At 39.8% G+C, this 18,119-nt stretch overlaps 1 protein-coding gene across 3 annotated transcripts in view; it reads right to left on the bottom strand.

Annotated features, from left to right (window-relative positions):
* Nucleotides 1-2,955: 2,955 nt before the first annotated feature.
* Nucleotides 2,956-18,119, bottom strand: part of LOC120292216 (disease resistance protein RUN1-like) — a 36,013-nt gene continuing 20,849 nt past the window's right edge. Inside the window, exons 1-5 of one of the 3 annotated variants that reach the window (XM_039310422.1) lie at nt 7,671-9,054; nt 7,036-7,581; nt 5,084-6,230; nt 4,344-4,625; nt 2,956-3,735 (exon numbers count right to left, since the gene is read on the bottom strand). In XM_039310422.1, the coding sequence (XP_039166356.1) occupies nt 3,382-3,735; nt 4,344-4,625; nt 5,084-6,230; nt 7,036-7,581; nt 7,671-7,684 (2,343 nt within the window). In that variant the 5' untranslated portion in view covers nt 7,685-9,054 and the 3' untranslated portion in view covers nt 2,956-3,381. Of the gene's footprint in view, nt 3,736-4,343; nt 4,626-5,083; nt 6,231-7,035; nt 7,582-7,670; nt 9,055-18,119 lie in introns of those variants that run through there. The other 2 variants (XM_039310423.1, XM_039310421.1) reach the window with 2 other exon arrangements.

Raw genomic sequence — 18,119 nt, 5'->3', positions numbered from 1 at the left:
TTTTTAACTCTTTTTCCGGCCCACGTTTGAAATGAGCCCAGCCCATGACAGAACACCCTAGCGTACTTCTCACTTTTTTTTTCTCCCTTTTTATTTTCTTTTAATTCTTTTCTTTTTTTTGTCTTTTTACGTTTTGTCTTTTTCTGCTGCACTCCTATCGTTGCATTCCTCCTTCCCGAAGCAAATTTTTGCTTCTTTTTTTTTTTTTTTCTATATTTTGTTTTACTTTTTACTTTTTCTATACTTTTCTTTTTCATTTGTTTTTCTTTCATTTTTTCCTCCCTTTGGTCTTCTTCTCCTTCGTGCTTGCCCACTGTACGCCCGAAGCTTCCTTTCCCAAAACATGGCCTCATTGCAACCAGCCAAACAACAAGGCAGCTTGGAACAACCGGCGACCCTTCCACTACTGAACTTCTGCCGGCCACTAGTTGACCGGAGATCAACGCCTTCACCGAAATGCTTCCAGCTAAAGATTAGATTTTTGAACTCTAAATTTTTGTATAACCAAAACTCCGTCGTTTCGAGTACTAACATCAGCATGAGCAAACAACAGACTCAAACTCGAACAAAGACAATATCATAGCAACGAACCTCGCAGAAACCACTTCCAAATCTCATTTTGACATTTCATCAAACGCATAGAATGCACTAGCTAAAGGAAGGAACCAAGCTCGCCTGGGGCTATTGTTTGGACCAAGCAATGATCATCGACACACAAACAACATTCCAGACCAACTCAGAGACAGATCACATCAAATGTAACATAGGTATGAACTCAAGGACGATAAGGCTCGGTCAAGACCAACTAAGATACTCGGACTTCATTCAAGTATCCTTGCAAACAGTTGGCGTGCACGACTCGAACGAGAGATTTGCGACGCGGTCGAGACTCGAACACAGCCCTAAGTTCTTATCGAAACACGCCAAAACACACAACAAGATCAACGAAGGACCAGCGGGACCGAAGCTCGCGCGAACTGTTAGATCGCGAGCTCCGATCCGACACCTTCTAAAACGGGGCACGTACGGTTCGGAAGGCTTACCCAGTTTGGATGATGAGCAACGGGCGGGTCTCAAGAAATGCCAAAACGCTCTCTCGGTCTCACTCTCTCCCTCTGGCTCGCCCTCCGTTCTCTCGAGCTCCCCCATCTCGCTCCCCCTCCGTGCGTCTTCTCCTGCCGCTTCCCTCTCAACCCCCTTCTGTTTTTCGTGTTCTCCTGGTTCGGATGACGAGCAACGGGCGTACTTCAGGCGGCGGCGAAACGCTCTCTCAGTCTCACTCTCTTCCTTTGCCCTCTACTCTCGAGCTCTCCCCCACTCTCTGTCCTTCGCTCTATCTCTCTCTTTTTTCTTGTAAATTTTCGATGTAAAAGAAATATTAGATTTAATAATTAGTGATAGTTATATAAATGCTCCTAATGTCTACTTGTAATGGATTTTAATGAAAACATATGCAATGCATTTTAATGAAAGCTATTTACTTTACTCTTTACTTATTTTTTTTAAGCAACTAATCCTAATTTTGTATGCGATTAAATCATAAATAAAATGATAAAATTTAGGTGTCAACACAACTTACTTAGCACTAATCCTTCTTAGCACTAATCTAACTTAACTAATTAACACTAATCTAATCAATGATTAGGGATTTAACTTACTGGATTAGCGAGAAAACGGGTCCACGCCGACGGCGATGAGATCCTGTAACTACCTAGTCTCCAATGGAGGCTCGGCCGAGGCTAAAAAGCCCTACAAGGCCCATGGCTTGGGTGGTAGGCGTTTCTGCTTGGCTGAGCTTGCTGGCTGCTATTCGGCTTGGCTGAGGTGCTGGACACGAGCTGAGGTTGGCGAGTGGTGCTGCTGGACAGTGACTGTTGGCAGTGAAGCGTCGGCGTGAGGAGCTGCTCGGCTGATGAGGCGTGAGAAGCTAGGCGTTAGATGGTGTTGGGCGTGTGGTGTGGCAGCAGCGACAATGGAAAGGGAGGTGATGGGGTGAAGTGGCGTTGTGGTGGTGGAGGCGTGTGGTGATGTGTGGGCGTGCGAATGATGATGGAGGGAAACGTGGGGCAGCAGAATGGAGGGGAAATGGAGGAGTTGAGGGGCAGGAAGAATGAAGTCGGCAGCAAGGGGAAGGCACACACAAGGGGGGAAGTCAGGGCCAAATATCAATTTCATCATTACATGTCCTTAAAGTCCTTCGCCACCAAAGTCTTCTTGCTAACCAATGGCTATTTTTCCTCCAATTCTTCACAAAACAAACCATTTTGAGGGCCAAATAATCCAATTTCCCTTGATCCGAATTTCTATTTACGACTCGAACGAGATTTGACGGAATTTTTCCTGAAAATGAGATGATGTCCTATAAATGAATCGTGATGCGCTCGAATGTCCAATTCCTAAAACCGAATTTAATTTTGTGGTTAAATCGATCGGATGCGGTTTTAGCGTGACCTAACATACCAGTAGCTTTTAGGGATTTTATCGTATTTAACCCGTGGTCGATAATTTTCGATTCACATTTATGTATCTTTGACTCATCAACAACTTTCGGTTATCATAAAAATTTCAAAGTTTCAATTACGGGCATCGGGTACCGAATCAATATAAAATTGGGTTAATGCTGTTCAACGTGAATTTTGCAATCAGGTGTGATTAATTCAATTACGTGATTCCGTCGAATCGACCTATATCTGATCACTAATCATTTATAACGATGCCGTATTGACTATTGCCAATTATTACGGTCGAGTTTTTGATTTCTAATCGAATTCTCAAATCTGTTGCGTTTATATCCCTTAATGGTTTCATCCGATAGATCAGTTAACTCAAGAGTGATTAGTTCCGAGAAAAACGACCATAGGCGTGTCAACGAAATGCTCATTTCATAGTATCGGAATGGGGTTGAAATTCAAGATGTCACAAGGGTCCTAAAATAGATAATAATTTGCATTGTGATCGATGAAATATTCCTCTCGTATATATTTCCCATCTTCTAAAATTTAGCCACAAAAGAGAGCTTTTCTTTTACAAATCGAAATTGGCATATGAAGATGTCACATTATACGATCAAACATACATAATAATTCCCATGAAGAACACTAATGGCCCGGGAGATGAGTGGAATCTCCCTCTCCTACCTCGCAATATACTTTAGAAGTTATATAACTGATTTCAGGGTCCACTTCTATTGTAATTTTTGACCAAAATTTCAGATTGTCAAGTGCCTCCAGAAGCACCCTTCCTTTTGTTTTGCCTTTTGGCTCCGATTGGAGGAGTTAGATGTGTGACAACCCAAGCGACGATGCACGGGGAGGGATGGTGGTGTATCCACGCCTCGGTTCCCGGACGTGCGCAAAGGGGGAGTGCGTCTCTTGTCCCACATCACCTGGGTTGCCATGGGACACTAAATTTTTCGATAAATGACAATGCAGCTTTCTGTATATAAAGTAGCTCTCTCAAATGATTTTTGAAGCACTCCTGGTCCGTAAAAATTTGCGTCGAAGAGTCCCTGACAATTTGCGTCGAAGAATGTAGAGCGGGTAGCTGCCCGAGATACTTACATCCCTCGATATTCAAAGTATTCAAGAGCTCGAGCTTACCGACGGAGCCATCAATCGTGATCAACTTACAATCAGAAAGTATTAACACCTCCAAAGACACGAAGTCAGAGAAGTCGGGTGTCCTCGTCAGTTTCGTGCACCTCGTTAAATCCAAAACTTTCAAATTCTTCGTCATCTGTCGGAAAAGAAATTGAATTAAAATGAATGAATTGCATTGATCATCCCAGGGTACATATCTGAATGGGAAAGTTAACATAATTACTCTCTTTTTTTTTTTTTTAATAATTCAGCAAAATCTTGCAGTAATTGCACATAGCACAATTTGATGAAGAAGAAATATTAAAAGATTGAATCAGATCATGAGTACAATCGCATCATGAGTACAATCGCTGACATGTACGTAGAAAAAGAGTGGAAAAAGAGAAAGTAGAAGAAATAAAAGTTCGAAAAGGGAACATTAAAGTAGAAATTTATCAATAAATGGGTTTACTTGGTCAAGATGATTGGGAAGTCATACAATAAGAGATACAATTTTATCAAAATGGTGGCATTCTATAGCTTCCTCTCCTTTAAAAAAAAAAAAAAAAAAATGCATTGAGCCGGTTGTTGTCAATGCTAGGTGTTACTTTCGTGAAATAATTTCTGTTCACAAATTCGCGTGAGATCAGAAAAGCGTGAAACCAATATATATAGTGCATGAATGGTCAGTGAATATAGAAAGAAGATGTGGATTCTCTATCCAAACAATGCTTTTCTTGGTATGATGAATAGAAAAAGGCATACCTGGAATTGGCTCCATCCATCCCAATTGTCTTCGATATTGCTCCCTGAAAGGTCTAGCACGACTAAGCTAACAAAATGAATATTCTTCGCACAAAATTTATTATGCATCACTTCCCAAGAAAGCCAACATAGCTTTAAAACAAGATTCTCGAAGTTGCCAATAAATTCGATGCCTTTAACTCGAAGGAACCTTAGATTTGGTAGAGCAGCTAATTCTTCTGGTACAATATCCCGGCTGCAGCCATCGGAAGTCAGGCTTAGTACTTCTACATCTTGATTTGTCTGCCAACAGAGAAGTCTAGATCAATTGAGAGCACAACACTCAGCACTCTTACAGAACTATAAAGAAACGAAGCATGTGAACACTAGTAAACAATTTCGGCAAAAGGGAACCTACCTTGGCACATGCCTATTCCCAACAAGTAGAGTTACACGTTTTCATTTACCACCATTAACGAAAATTGTCAGCTTCCATTCGAAAGAGCACTATGTGGTTCCAGAATTTCCAAAAAACTATTTTTTGTTCTACAGAATCTAGAAAACGAAGCTAACTATCAGGCAATCGGTCTAGTCTCTCTCCAACAATTTACAAGACCTTTTGACCCATATGTTTGAGAGATAGCTATCTCACTCACAAGACAAATAGAAAGTTGAATAAAGCCAACTATAAAGTAAAAAGAACAAATTCAACAAAGTTCCCCTTCAAAAAGGAAATTGTGTGACATACTCTTCCAATTTACCTGTTTTCTCCCCAGTAGTTCTATAGCATCATTATAAATCCACACCCTACTAAATTTGCGAGGATATTCTTCACGCATGATGTGCCTTCCTAGATCTCGAACTTGGTCATGCATCCAAAACTTATTGTCACATCCAATTTTTATTAAGGACCGTTGGCGGAGGACTCCAATTGCAAGGTGAGGATGGTAATTACAGTTATCCCACATGATAATTGGGTATGTTTGGTCCTTGTTGGTGAAAAGACAAGCAATATCAAGAAATACTTCTTTTTGCTTATTCTCCAATCCTTCATAACTTATCATTAATGCATCTCGAACATCCTTAAAAGGACCATCATCTAACTGTTTCAACATACCTTCCCATAGCTTTCGTTTATCAAAATGTTTCCCCAAGGCAAAACTTTGGCAATAAAAAAATGAACCTATGACCTCAACAGCCAAAGGAAGCATACCCACTCTACGAACAATTTCCTTTGTAAGATTATCATATCCTTCTAGGGGAGAGTCTCTCCTGAATGCGTGCTTACAAAACAACTGAAGTGCTCGACCGTATTCCATTGCATGAGCTTCATAAGCCAAAATTCCTTTGGGTTGATTTAGGACCTCTTCACCAGATGATTCCACTTGAGTCATCAAGACCTCTAAGTTCCTAGTGGTGAAGATGATCCTACTGCCTAAACCAAACCAATCTGATTTTCCAGCTAGCTTTTTGAGTTGCTCTTGCTTATCTAAATCATCTAGAACAATGAGGACTTTTTTAGTATGACATACTCTCTTGATCCATTTCATCCCATCTCCAATGTCTTTGATAACATCAGCAAGTACAGGACCCACAAAACTTGCTAATAACTTTTTCTGCATGTTTACAAGACCATGTTGCGATGATTCTCGAACGTCGTTGAGGAAACAAACACCTTCAAAGTGAGAAGATAATTTGTTGAACACAACCTTTGCCAGGACTGTTTTACCAATGCCACCTATTCCATGAATACCAAGGAAACATACATCATCAGAGTCAACTTCCAACTTTTCTAGTATGTCTTCTATTTGACGATGATCTTCAACCCAATATTCAGGCACATCCACGTTTCTGGTGTTAAGCTTACACAATACCTCTCCAACAACCAATTCAATTAGTTCTCCGTGGCTGCAGCAAAACAGGAAATTTTTGTTTTCGTCAATGACATGAAAAAAGACGATATAAATTTCTTCCAGATATGATGATCTCTGGGTCATTTGGGACCATATGGTAAAATAAGTTAACTATTTCAATTAAGTTAATACTTGTGTTGAGATATCATGGAATGTCGCTTAATTTGATGTATTGCAGATGCTTAAGATAACACAGGAGCCGATACATGTGAAGGAGATATTATTCTTTATGGAATGGACAAAGTAAGATTCACAAAACTTGGTAAGGTAATATTTTCTGCATATTGCTTGCATCGACTAACTGATATACAGTGACATGAAATCCAAAGTGAGTGTATTATTGAGCTAAATTTACAGGATTGTGTTCGTATAGGAGTGGAATCTGAGATAAAACCAAAATAAATTCGGGGTCTCAAGGAAAATCGAAAGAAGCAGAACGGAATCATGATAGGTGAAACTGTTTCATTGTTTTCTAAGTGCAAACAATGAAACGTGATCGGTATAGTTCATTCAAGTAAGAGTCATCTGAATTTGTTTATAAATTGGATCAAAGCGGATCCTTTTTTTGCCCTATTCTTTCCTTTTCCTTGAGTGAGTCCTCACTGCCGAGTGTACATTTCTTCTCTCATCGTCATTTTCTTTGCCTTTGGTTGTTTGGCCGGATCCAAAATAATTTGTATGGGCAAATTTCAAAAGAAAAAATTCTTCAATTCTTGAATTTTGGGATAGCAGAGTTTCTTCAAATGAGGAGTGTAACTATTGCGCTTATTAATGATAACCAAAAGGTTGAGGAAATTTACCATTTCCCTTTAAGATTCCACCCTTTTAGATGTGCAACCTTTACAAGAGCCTCCTCCCACCACTTCAATGCATTGGAGCCGAATTTTTTCTTGTGCCTCTGTATGGCTTTCCTGTATAACTTGGTTTTGAGCTTAACATCATCGGAGGACACATCATAGAAGATGGGGAGTATCTCTTTCTTCCCATTTGATTTTGAGGTGCATTCGACCATGTGCGCAACCTCACGGAGACACCACGAACTAGTAGCATAGTTTTGGGAGAAGATGGGTATGTAGATCTGAGACTTGTTGAGCGCTTTCAAAAGCTCACCACCGATTTCTTTGCCAACTCGGAGTTCTTCGTTGTCTAGGAAGACATGGACTCCAGCGTTTCTCAATCCACGGTAAAGGCAATCAGTGAAGTTGTTGCGTGTGTCTGATCCCCTGAAACTCAAGAAAACCTCGTACTCGTATCCTGGCGGTACATGTTCCACGCTCAGCGTTGCCTCTGAGCTGCTCCGGCTTTTCTTCACTCTCGTCAGTTGTCTCAGGACCCTGCCAATTATCCTAAATCCGAGTTCAAGCCTTTAAGGAGACTTCAAAACAGGAACCCATCAAACAAGCGCTGCAAAATAAGCCGAACAGAGAGCACTTACGGAACGCTCAGCATCGTGGCCAAGATGATATTGATTAAAGCAACGGCTGCAATCACCAACAAATCACTCGTGCGATCACGCAGATCTCGGTGGTGTCCAATATGCGGCAGATCCTCCACCGCGTTCACTGGTACGCTTGAACCAAAGCGTGTAAACAGAGCTAATTGCGACAGGATTTAGTGAAAGAAGATCGACTAATGCTTCTCAAGGACAGGCGTTTTTGGGCTCTGGATCGCTCTCAATATGAAGAAAATACCAAGAACGCGGAGAGGATGAAGGTGAATTTCCGCGAAAGAGAGGATAGACCATAAAGTATGCAAACCAAGTCAAAACGCTCCTCTGACCACCCCTGCTCCTGGTGAGGAAATATCCGTCAGTTGCCAACCGCCACGTCAGCAATTGACGTGGCATGCTTTTTTACTTATGCGCAACAATAAATCGAAAAGTGTGAGCTAAGTCGAATAAAATAAAATAAAAATTATATTTTTGCCTTCTTCCTCCTTTCTGTGCCGATCTGGTTGTCCTCCATGGCCGCCGCCCGCCGGCGCTTCCTCCTCCATCATAGAGCACCGCCCGTTCGGCCAGCATCCCCACCGCTTTCGGCGTCATGTGCAGTCGACCCAAGCCACCCCTTCGTCATGCTCGCGGTCGGCTCAGTCCTTTGCTCTTTCAGATCTGGACTGGAGTCCTGCCTCCAGATCCGCAAGCCTAGCTCGTCCATGGCTTGCTTGTCCATGGCCGTGAGCCTTTACGGCAAGCTCGAGGTGCAGACGGCAATGAACTGACGACCGGCTTCAGATCTGGACTGATTGGGTCATGCTCGGAAAGAAAGCATGGCTTCCGCTCCCTCTGCTTCAAATTTGAACTGAAGTCGTGCTTTCTTCAGTAGTGGATGGGGGCACTGAAGGCATGGCTTCCAGATCCGAAGCCGCCTTCAGATTGGCCATGACTGCTCGTCCATGGCCGTGATGGGCAAGGTCGAGATCCCGACGGCCATGGACGGAGCTCACGTATCCAGAAGAAAAGCGGAGGAATTAGGCGTCCATGGCCGTCGGGCCATGGACGGAGCCCACATTTCCCGACGGCCATGGACGCCTGAACGCGTTCGGCCATGGACGGACCAGCGCAGACGATTTCGGCCATGGGACGGCCAGATTCGAGACCTGGAGAACGACGAGACGGAAGAAACAGGCTCGGCTTGAACGCAGTGGTGGTCGGCCTGTTCACGCCGCCGGCGACTCCGCTGGTGGCAACGGCCGCAGAGGAGCGGAGGTCGGCGGCTATGGATGGAGGAGGAAGAGAGAGCAGAGGTGGAGGAGAGAGAATTTCTTAATTAATTTTCAACTAATAAGAGCATTAGGGTTTGAAGAGAACAATTTAAATTTATTTGTGTAGTTGGAAATATCACGAAACCACGAGAGAATTATACAATAAAATTTCATAAACTTGCTATTATGGCTGAGCGCAAGCACCGAAATATCGCCCGGTTAGCATTGACAATGGTATTTAAATGTTGAGAATTATTTGCTATACTATTTTGCAAAAAATTGAAAATCTTTAAAAATGATGGAATTAGGAAATTTAACGAAAAATGAATTTTTGATTGATTTTGGATAAGGATGTAAGTGTGTGTTTGGTACGTTTATTTAAAAATTGTTTGGGAAACGAAAATAGAAAAAAGTGTTTACCTTCGGAGAATAATTTTTGAACAAAAACGTATTTGGAATCGTATAAAATTTCTGTTTCTTACAAAAAAGAAAAAACACGCGTTTGGAATCGAAAAAATTTATGTTTTGAAATAGAAAAGAGCAAAATACATTTGATAATGTACAAAATTTTTGTTCCAATTTTTTTTTCAAGTGTTTTTTTTAATAAAGTGTAAACTTGGTATTAAATTATCATTCTCATTAAATGCTCATCAATTTAATTTTGTTCATATTAAGTGAAAACAAACATTCTAAACTTGATCATATTTGCTTACTTGGAAGAAAAAATTTTAAGTTTGTACCAAAATTTTCCCAATTGTTTTTTTTTTTAATAAAGTGTAAACTTGATTTTGAATTATCATTATCATAAAATGCTCATCAATTTAATTTTGTTCATGATGAGTAAAGTCAAACATTCTGAACATGATTACAAGTGCATACTTTGAAGAAAATTTTATAAATAAACTTTGTATCAAATTTTTCTCACGTGCCTTTTTTTTTTTTTTTTTTTCAATAAAGTGTAAACTTGGTATTGCATTATCATTCTAATGAAATGCTCATCAATTTAATTTTGTTCATGGTAAGTGAAGACAAACATTCTGAACATGGTCATGTGCATACTTGGAACAAACTTTCCTAAGTAAAATTTGTACAATAAGAACTACCTAAAAGAAAAATATCTTATAGATCTCTACATAGACCCTTTCATACATAACATTACAATAATGAAGTAATATAGTTCATTGTTCAACTTCATCACATTGAATTTGATAAGTGAATACTTAAAAACAAAATTACAAAAGTTGGAAACACAAAGTCATGAAATCTCAAGTATATTATGATCCCTAGCCATTTTATTTGCAATCCTTGTCCTAAGCATGTTTATTTTAGGTGCATCATGCAATGTATCATCTGCAACCTCCCTTTCTGTAGGTCCACATGGATACTCCGGATAAAAGTTTCTATCTATCGCATCTTGATCACGATTGTAATTATGGAGAGCACAACAAGTAATTACAACAAGTGATTGCTTCCGAATTATAAATGGAGGCATCTGTCTCAAAATGGTGAAGCGATTCTTTAATGCCCCCAAATGACATCTCAATTACATTTCTTAGTAAAGAGTGATTTTTGTTGAACAATTCTCTTGATGTCCTTAGTCGTCCCCCATTCCCTCTATACTCGCTTAAATGATACCGATCGCCTCTAAATGGAGTTAAAAATCTTGGAAGTGCTGCATAACCTGAATCTACTACGTAATATTTCCCTATAACATGATATATATAAATTTGTTGTGATATTCAACTATAATATATAATCATAAAATTGTCTTCATAAACAAAGTAAGTACTGGTGGTGGTCGGGGAAATTGCAGTTGAGGATTTTCGAGTCTTGCTGAAAGCACTTTCGACAATCGTTGCGATCATTTCCATCCAGCATACACAAAAATAAATTTCATATCAAAAGAGCAAATACACAGCACATTATGGGTTGTTCTTCCACTCTTACCTCTAAATGGAATCTGCTAAGACACAGGAACGGTAGCATTTATATGGGTGCCATCCATAGCACCTACGCAGCCCTGTCAATATATTAACAATCTAATATCATATAAGATTATCAACTACATGTATTTAACGGTATAAAAAATCAATATAAAATCATACCTTGAAGTAGCGTTTATGACTAGGATCAATAAGAATTTCTTATAGAATGACGTCAAAGGACGGTGGTTTGATTATCTTCTTTGAAAGTTTGATCATTGCTTTCAACACTTTGTTGAAATACTTGCTGATCGTTTCTTTTGAATGTTGGAATCTCTCACATAAATCTCTATTTGAGTTATTGTGAGTAACCACACTTAAAAATATCCCAACTTGTTTATCTATTTGAACATGTCGACTATCTTTCAACCATCCCCTTACCCTCATTAAGTCACATAAATTCAGAAAAACATGCCTCTCCATCCTAAATGCTTCATATATCCTATCTGAATGTCCATGAACAATCTCATTTATTCATTCTCGCCTTCGATAATTAATCATGTCCCTAATAGGTTCTCTTGTATGCAGGGATGTGTCCATCACAGCTAAGCAGAATCACGCTACCAATATGTTAATATTATCACCCAAGAATTGTTCAACTGGTTGTACTTGTTCATTAGACACACTATTTGATCCCCCTTCCATAGTATTTATACAATCACAAAAATGACCAAAACATCAATATAGATTTTGAAAAGACATCCCAATAACAATCAATAACATAAGTCATAAAATCTCAATAAGATATGCCATTACATATAAGTACAAGAATCTCAACACTAATCATATTTGAATAAACTAAAGATTAATAGATAATATAAGTTATACAGTCTAATGAAACTCCATGCAATTCATAATATATTTCAAACATCTACTAAAGGAATTGAAGAAGTCCAATCCTCCTTGCAGGTGTGGATGTAATGAAAGCCTCCTCCATTCACAACTGACGCATGCTCGTTCCACTGCTTTATTGTAAACATCTTTGTTGACACCTATTTTAAAATTTAATTTATTTTTTAGAAAATAATAATATAGCATTTGGTTGCAGAGGGAAATTTTGAAAAAGAAATTTTGAATTCAAAATAATTCAACGGCCGGATTTTGAGCCATTTCTTTGTTGAAGAGGTTGAGTAAATATCGCCGGATCTTCAACAATTTCAAGTTTTTCTTCTATAAAGAGAAGCCGAGGCTTCGGTTTAGGGGTTCCTCTTTGTCCAAAAAAAGTGAAAAGTTAAAGGAGGAAAAAGAGAAAAGAAGGCTTCGATTTGTGGGATAGGAAAAAAAGAAAAGTTGAGAAAGAGAAGAAAGTTTCCTGTAGAAAGTACACAGGGAGCAGAAAGAGACAGGGACAGGTGAGAGAAAGAGGGTGACGTGAGAGCAGGAGAGAAAAGAAAACAAAAAAAAGCAGAGGGAAAAGAGAAGCAAAAGTTCAATCGGCAGGGGGGATTGGACGTTTACTGTTCATCCTCTTCCCCTGCACTCGCCGGAATTTGCTGCCTGCAGACCGACGGCTCCTTTTCTGCTTCAATCCGGCGACGCTCAAGTTCAATACCGGAACCCGACGGAAAGCCCCCTGATCCGCCGGCCCCTGTTGCACTGACGCTCGCCTCACAACCGCCCTGCTGCCGACGCCACCCTCGTCCGAGTACCAGCACCAACGCCGCTCCCCATCGAGACACCACCGGCTGCCCGCGCACCTCAACCCATGATCTGCATCTCAGCTCGCCGCCGGTGAAACCCCTCGCGACGCCGGACTTGCACCCGAAGCCCCGCCAACGACCCAGCGACGCCGGAGCCCCTCTGCAGATCCCACGACGGCCCCGCTTCCGATCAGCGCCTGCACCTGAAGTTTCCCCGCGCTGCTCTGCCTCGTGATGCTGCAGCACCTCTGTTCGTGACCACCCCCTGCGACGCCAGCAGATCCAGTGCCCACCGTCGCGCCACCTCTGTTCCGCCGACGAAACCGCTCCTGTACTGATTCGAGCCACCGCCGATTCACCTCTTCACCGCTCGCCCACCGCCGGTTCACCTTCGTCGGAGCCCCTGCTGGTCCGACGACGTGCTGCTCCCCAGTGACCCAGAGACTCACGAGCACGTGACTAGAAGAAAAAGAAAAAAAAACAAAAACAAAGAAAAGAGAAAAGCAAATTAGGTAGTTTGCTTTTCTTTATTTTATTTATTTTGTTATTATTGTTCAATTTAGAATATTGAGATGTGCTTTTCTTTTATAAATCTCGTAGGTATTAACTGCAAGTACTTTATCTCAAATTATGGTAATTATTAATTTGACCCGTAAGACGTCGGGTCATTTTTTTAATTAATTTAATTTTTAGGAATTTTGATAGTATTTCAATTGTTAAATCGTTATAGAATTAAAATAATTGTTAATTTAATCCATGAGACAACGGATTATTTTTTCGATTATTTTAATTCTTGTCTTCATTCTTTTAAAATAATTACTTGTTTGGAAAAATTAAAAAATAAAATAAAAATCAAAAAGTACATAAAAATCTAAATATTGCATTAGAGCATTTAGGGTTAGTAAGTTAGAATTTGCATTTATAGGATTATAATTTTTAGATTATACTTTTAGATGGGTGGTTTTTGTTAGGGCTAATTTTAAATAATGTTGGCATGTCTTGATTTTATATAGCTTTTAGGATAAAATATAGTTTAAGTTAAATTGATTCCTAAAATAAATTAGAATATCATTCACTTTAGTTAGTCTAATTAGTTTTAGATTAAGTCAATTTTCATTTAGTAAAACAAAAAGAGGAACAAAAAATGTTATGCATGCCATGTGAGTTATAGTTTAATTGTTTTTTTAATAAAAGGAAAATGCTAAAAGAAAATCATTGCACCATTAAGTTACTTTCTTTTCAATAAAAAACATTATGTCATTAAAAAATAAAAAAAAAAAATCATTTCATTGGTTAGTTAATAGGTTAATTCATAATTAATCTCACATCATCATTATTTAGCATAGGTTGCATATATGCATTACAAATGAATCATCATTAAAATAAAATCATAAAAGAACATGCATGTAGAAATACCATGTCATTCATCTCATATCACGTAGACATGCATATTTAGGATTATAAAAATTAGATTGCATACATATAGTGATAAGTTTAAGTCATACCATATGAATTGCATCTCGCATGCCATTAAAATAAATTCATGCATATTAAGTTTAAATTAAGATTGCATATAATTAACATTTTTAAAAGAAAAAAGAAAAATTAGGTGTCATGTCATTTAGAAATCATGTTTAGGGCATGCATTTTTATTAGCATTTTTTATTGAATGTTATTTTATTGATTGTGCACCCGTATGACCACCATTTGCATGTTAGTAGCTTAAGTTAAAATTAATCAATATTGCCTGCAAAATATTTTTGAAATTAAAATAAAAGGTACCGAAAGGGCGTTAGATTAATCTAGCGTAATCATGTCCCCGAACCTCTCAATCTCCAGTTCGCAAAAGTAAAGTATTCTCCCATACTTTACTTGGGTTTCTAACCGACCCTAATTGGTTAGTGGCGGCTCCAAATTGAATATAATTGCATGTTTAAATAGATTAATTTCAAGTCGCGATTGGTAGGACTTGGGAGGGTCCGAGCCAAGTCTTCGGACTTAGTAATCCATTAACCTAAACTTTAGGATTGGCCCTGAAAATTTAGGTCGCGACAATCTTGCTCTATCTTGGGCATACTCAGTAGAATCTGGACCACAATAGATACGGAGAAAGAGTCTACAGGTGGTTGTGTAGTCCCTGAGCTCGCAGAGCCACCACCAGATTGATTTGATGACCTAACTTTCAGAAAATCTTGTATGGCTCTGCAAGTTTCAGTAATACTGGATTGGTTACTCTTTCTTCTCTGCTTACTATTTGGAGTTCTATCCAATTTGTGCTTTCCACGAACTGAAGTTCCAGCATCGTTTGTTGTAAAGAGTCTGTCATCACTGTGGTGTCCAATGAAATCATTTGTATTGCTACCATCATAGTCACCACCTGCATTGACACCATCTGCATCGCCACCACTGTTGTCACCACCTACATTGTCATCACCATTATCATCATCATCTGACACATTCATATCTTGAGCACATCTTATGGCGTGATCCCCAGTAGCATATGTACCACCAAAAACAATACAGAGCTCAGGATACTGAGGAAATCCATTCTTCCTGAATCTTGCCTACTCGACATTATCCTACAATTTTCACAATAATGACATTTCAGCAATATAATCATACATTTTAAAATTGACATCTGTAATGATATCAAAATGACCACAAAGTTAATAAATACCTTGATATAAGATTCCCATATACTTGGATCGTCGACAACAACTCTTTTGTTCACATTATCCCAACCAAATCCGGACTGAGAAATGAGTTTGTGAAAACTGCCATACTATTTTTTCAGTTTGTTTACCTTGTTCCTCAGCTGTACCATGGTAAATTGGAATCCTATCTGTCTACTGAGTTCAGACTGTACATTCCTCCACCCCACTTTGTTGAAAGTGGAAGAGGTGCGGTTTCCCTTTTTGACCTCATCCACCAATAAATCGATAAGTACATTGGTTACAGACTCCGTCCACTTTGCATTGAATGAGTCTCTTAGATGCCATTGAATCTTCGACCGGTTGAGCATCACATGAGTTATGAATTAAATCAATAACATAAAATCGTAAGAACTACACACCATACACAAAATCAGCATGGTAACCTATATGGATCCGTATACCCTATCCTATTTTGTGAACGGTCCAACTAAATTATAAGATCTCTAAGATTAAGACAATGAAAAAAGAAGCTGAAAGGCCAACCTTAGCGTGCGGATGATTGTTTCCAAAGTCAGCAAATTGCGATTTATGTGGCAAGGACTAGCAAATTCCGGACAGAGCAAGGCAAAAAGAATATGTCTTCGTGGATTGGCATCGGCAAGGCGAAACTTTGGATGGATCCATCGAAGTTCTCAAAGCATCAGCGTCGATAATGGATCCACCAACACCAGTATTGTTCACCTGGGAAGGAGACAACTAATTGAGATAGAGTGAGGATGTACCTTAAGTAAAGAAAAATTCAAGACAAGAAGCAATAAGGCAACAACTAAACAGCGCCCTCCATTCTCTGCAAATCCATAACTTAAAGAGAAAAAACTGAAGCATTATAGCCATAAGATACCAAGGATCTCGCATAATGTATAATCCCCAACATTCATTTGGAACCAATTGATTCTAAAGCCACTTAATAATAGAAGCCCTATGACATTCCCGATGAATTTGAAAATGTGAGCAGCAAATTCAGCAAGATATCAAGACACTATGGAACAGTGGAAATTTCAAAAACAGTAGTATCGCTCACAAGGTGACTACCGATAGACTCAGAAATGCCTGCAGCATTGATTATAAGCTAGACATAACTAAGTGCAAAGAAGCAAGTGAGCAGATGCTCATTGCTCTGCTCGCTGGCTATTGCTCACGCTCACTGCTCTGCTCGCTCGAACGGGAGCAGAAGCGAACGAGTAGAGCAAGGCTCACTGCTTTGCTCACTCGAGCAGAGAAGCAAGTGAGCAGACGCTCGTTGCTGCTCACGCTTGAGCAAGCAGAGCTCGAGCGAGCGGAGCGGGGCTCGCTGCTCGCTTGCGCGAGCAGAGAAGCAAGCGAGCGCTCGCCGCTGCTGCTCACGCCGAGCGAGCGTACACTGCATTTGCTCCGCTCGCTCGAGCGTGAGCAGCAACGAGCGAGTAGAGAAGTAAGAGAGCGACGCTGTTCGCTCGCTCGCTTCCGGCTCGCTTCTCGCTTGCTCGAGCGTGAGCAACAGCGAGCGAGTTGCTCATTTGGGCAAGCGTGCTGGTCCAGATCTCGAGCGAGTAAACGAGCCGCTGCCACAGATCTAGCGAGCAACGCTGCCCCAGATCTGGGCAAGCGCTGGCTCGAGCGAGCCCTCACGCTCAAGCTCGGCGCCCATCGCCCGATCCGCTAGGGGTGGCTCTCGCCGAAGCCCTCATCAATCGGTGAAGGAGGAGCAGTGAGCAAGTTTACCTAGTGAAGGAGCAGTGGCTATCGACGCCGGAGAGGACGACGGTGGAGAAGCCGGATGGTCTCAAGACAGAGGCGGCTGTGGCGCTGGAGAGTGGGAGGCGCCAGAGAAGACGACGATGGAGACGCTCGCGGAGGAGAGGCGGTGTTCGAAGGGGCCGAGCAAGAAATAGAAAAGAAACACGAACCCTTATGTTTTTGTTCCTTTTTGTTCTTCAAATGTGTTTTAGAAATAAGAAACATAAATTTATTGTTTCTTATTTCTGTTCCATTTTGTTTCTGGGAACAAAAAAACAATTTTGGAACAAAAACGCACTTCAAACGCGTTTACATTGCCTTTTTTGTTCTCGGAACAAAAAAACAAAAAATTGTCCAAAAACAGAAAAAGAAGTGCAAACAAACGCACCCTAAGTGGTCGTAAATAAGAGGATTTGAAATACAAGTACTCGAAATTAAAAGATGTGAGAAAGGTCAAGGGTATTGGAAATCTAAAGTGCTAGAATGTAAATTTGCTAGAAACTTAGAGAGGAAAATAAACTTGTAAAGAACAAAATGTTTTGTGATTGATTACGTAGGGCTAGTAACAATGATCACAACGTGGGTTTTAGATCTCACCATCAGAAATTATTTGCAAGCGCCTGTTTTGAATCGGTGAAAAACATCTAGGAAAAGTATTTAAAAAGTCATAAATTTATTGCATTTGTATCAATTTAATCCTAAATCTTTTATTAATGTCAATTTAATCTTAAATTTTTTTATTTAGTATAAATTCAGTCTTAAATATTTTTACTTAATGCCAATTCAATCATTTATACTAATTTTGGCATAATATTGCCGACATGGATGTCGGCTGGTTTATATGATACTACCGATGTTGACGTTGACATAGATATTTTTAATAATATGTTAATTTTTTTTTTTGATTTTTTAATTATCTTTTCTTTTTCTTTTTTTCTTTTTTTCTTTCTTTTCCGGTGCTAGCCATCGACATGGTAGGCTCGCCCTCGCTTGGCTAGCCTCACTAGTGGGGCGATTATGACCTCGCCTAGGCGAGGCTAATTACTGAAGAAGGTACTTGCTTGGAGAGCATATGATATATCCAATCTCCTATTTCTCTATGATTTTATTTTGCATATTCATAGCAAGA

The sequence above is a fragment of the Eucalyptus grandis genome, chromosome 3 (assembly GCF_016545825.1).
Source record: "Eucalyptus grandis isolate ANBG69807.140 chromosome 3, ASM1654582v1, whole genome shotgun sequence".
Lineage (NCBI taxonomy): Eukaryota > Viridiplantae > Streptophyta > Magnoliopsida > Myrtales > Myrtaceae > Eucalyptus > Eucalyptus grandis.
This window is presented reverse-complemented; position numbering and strand designations above follow the sequence as displayed.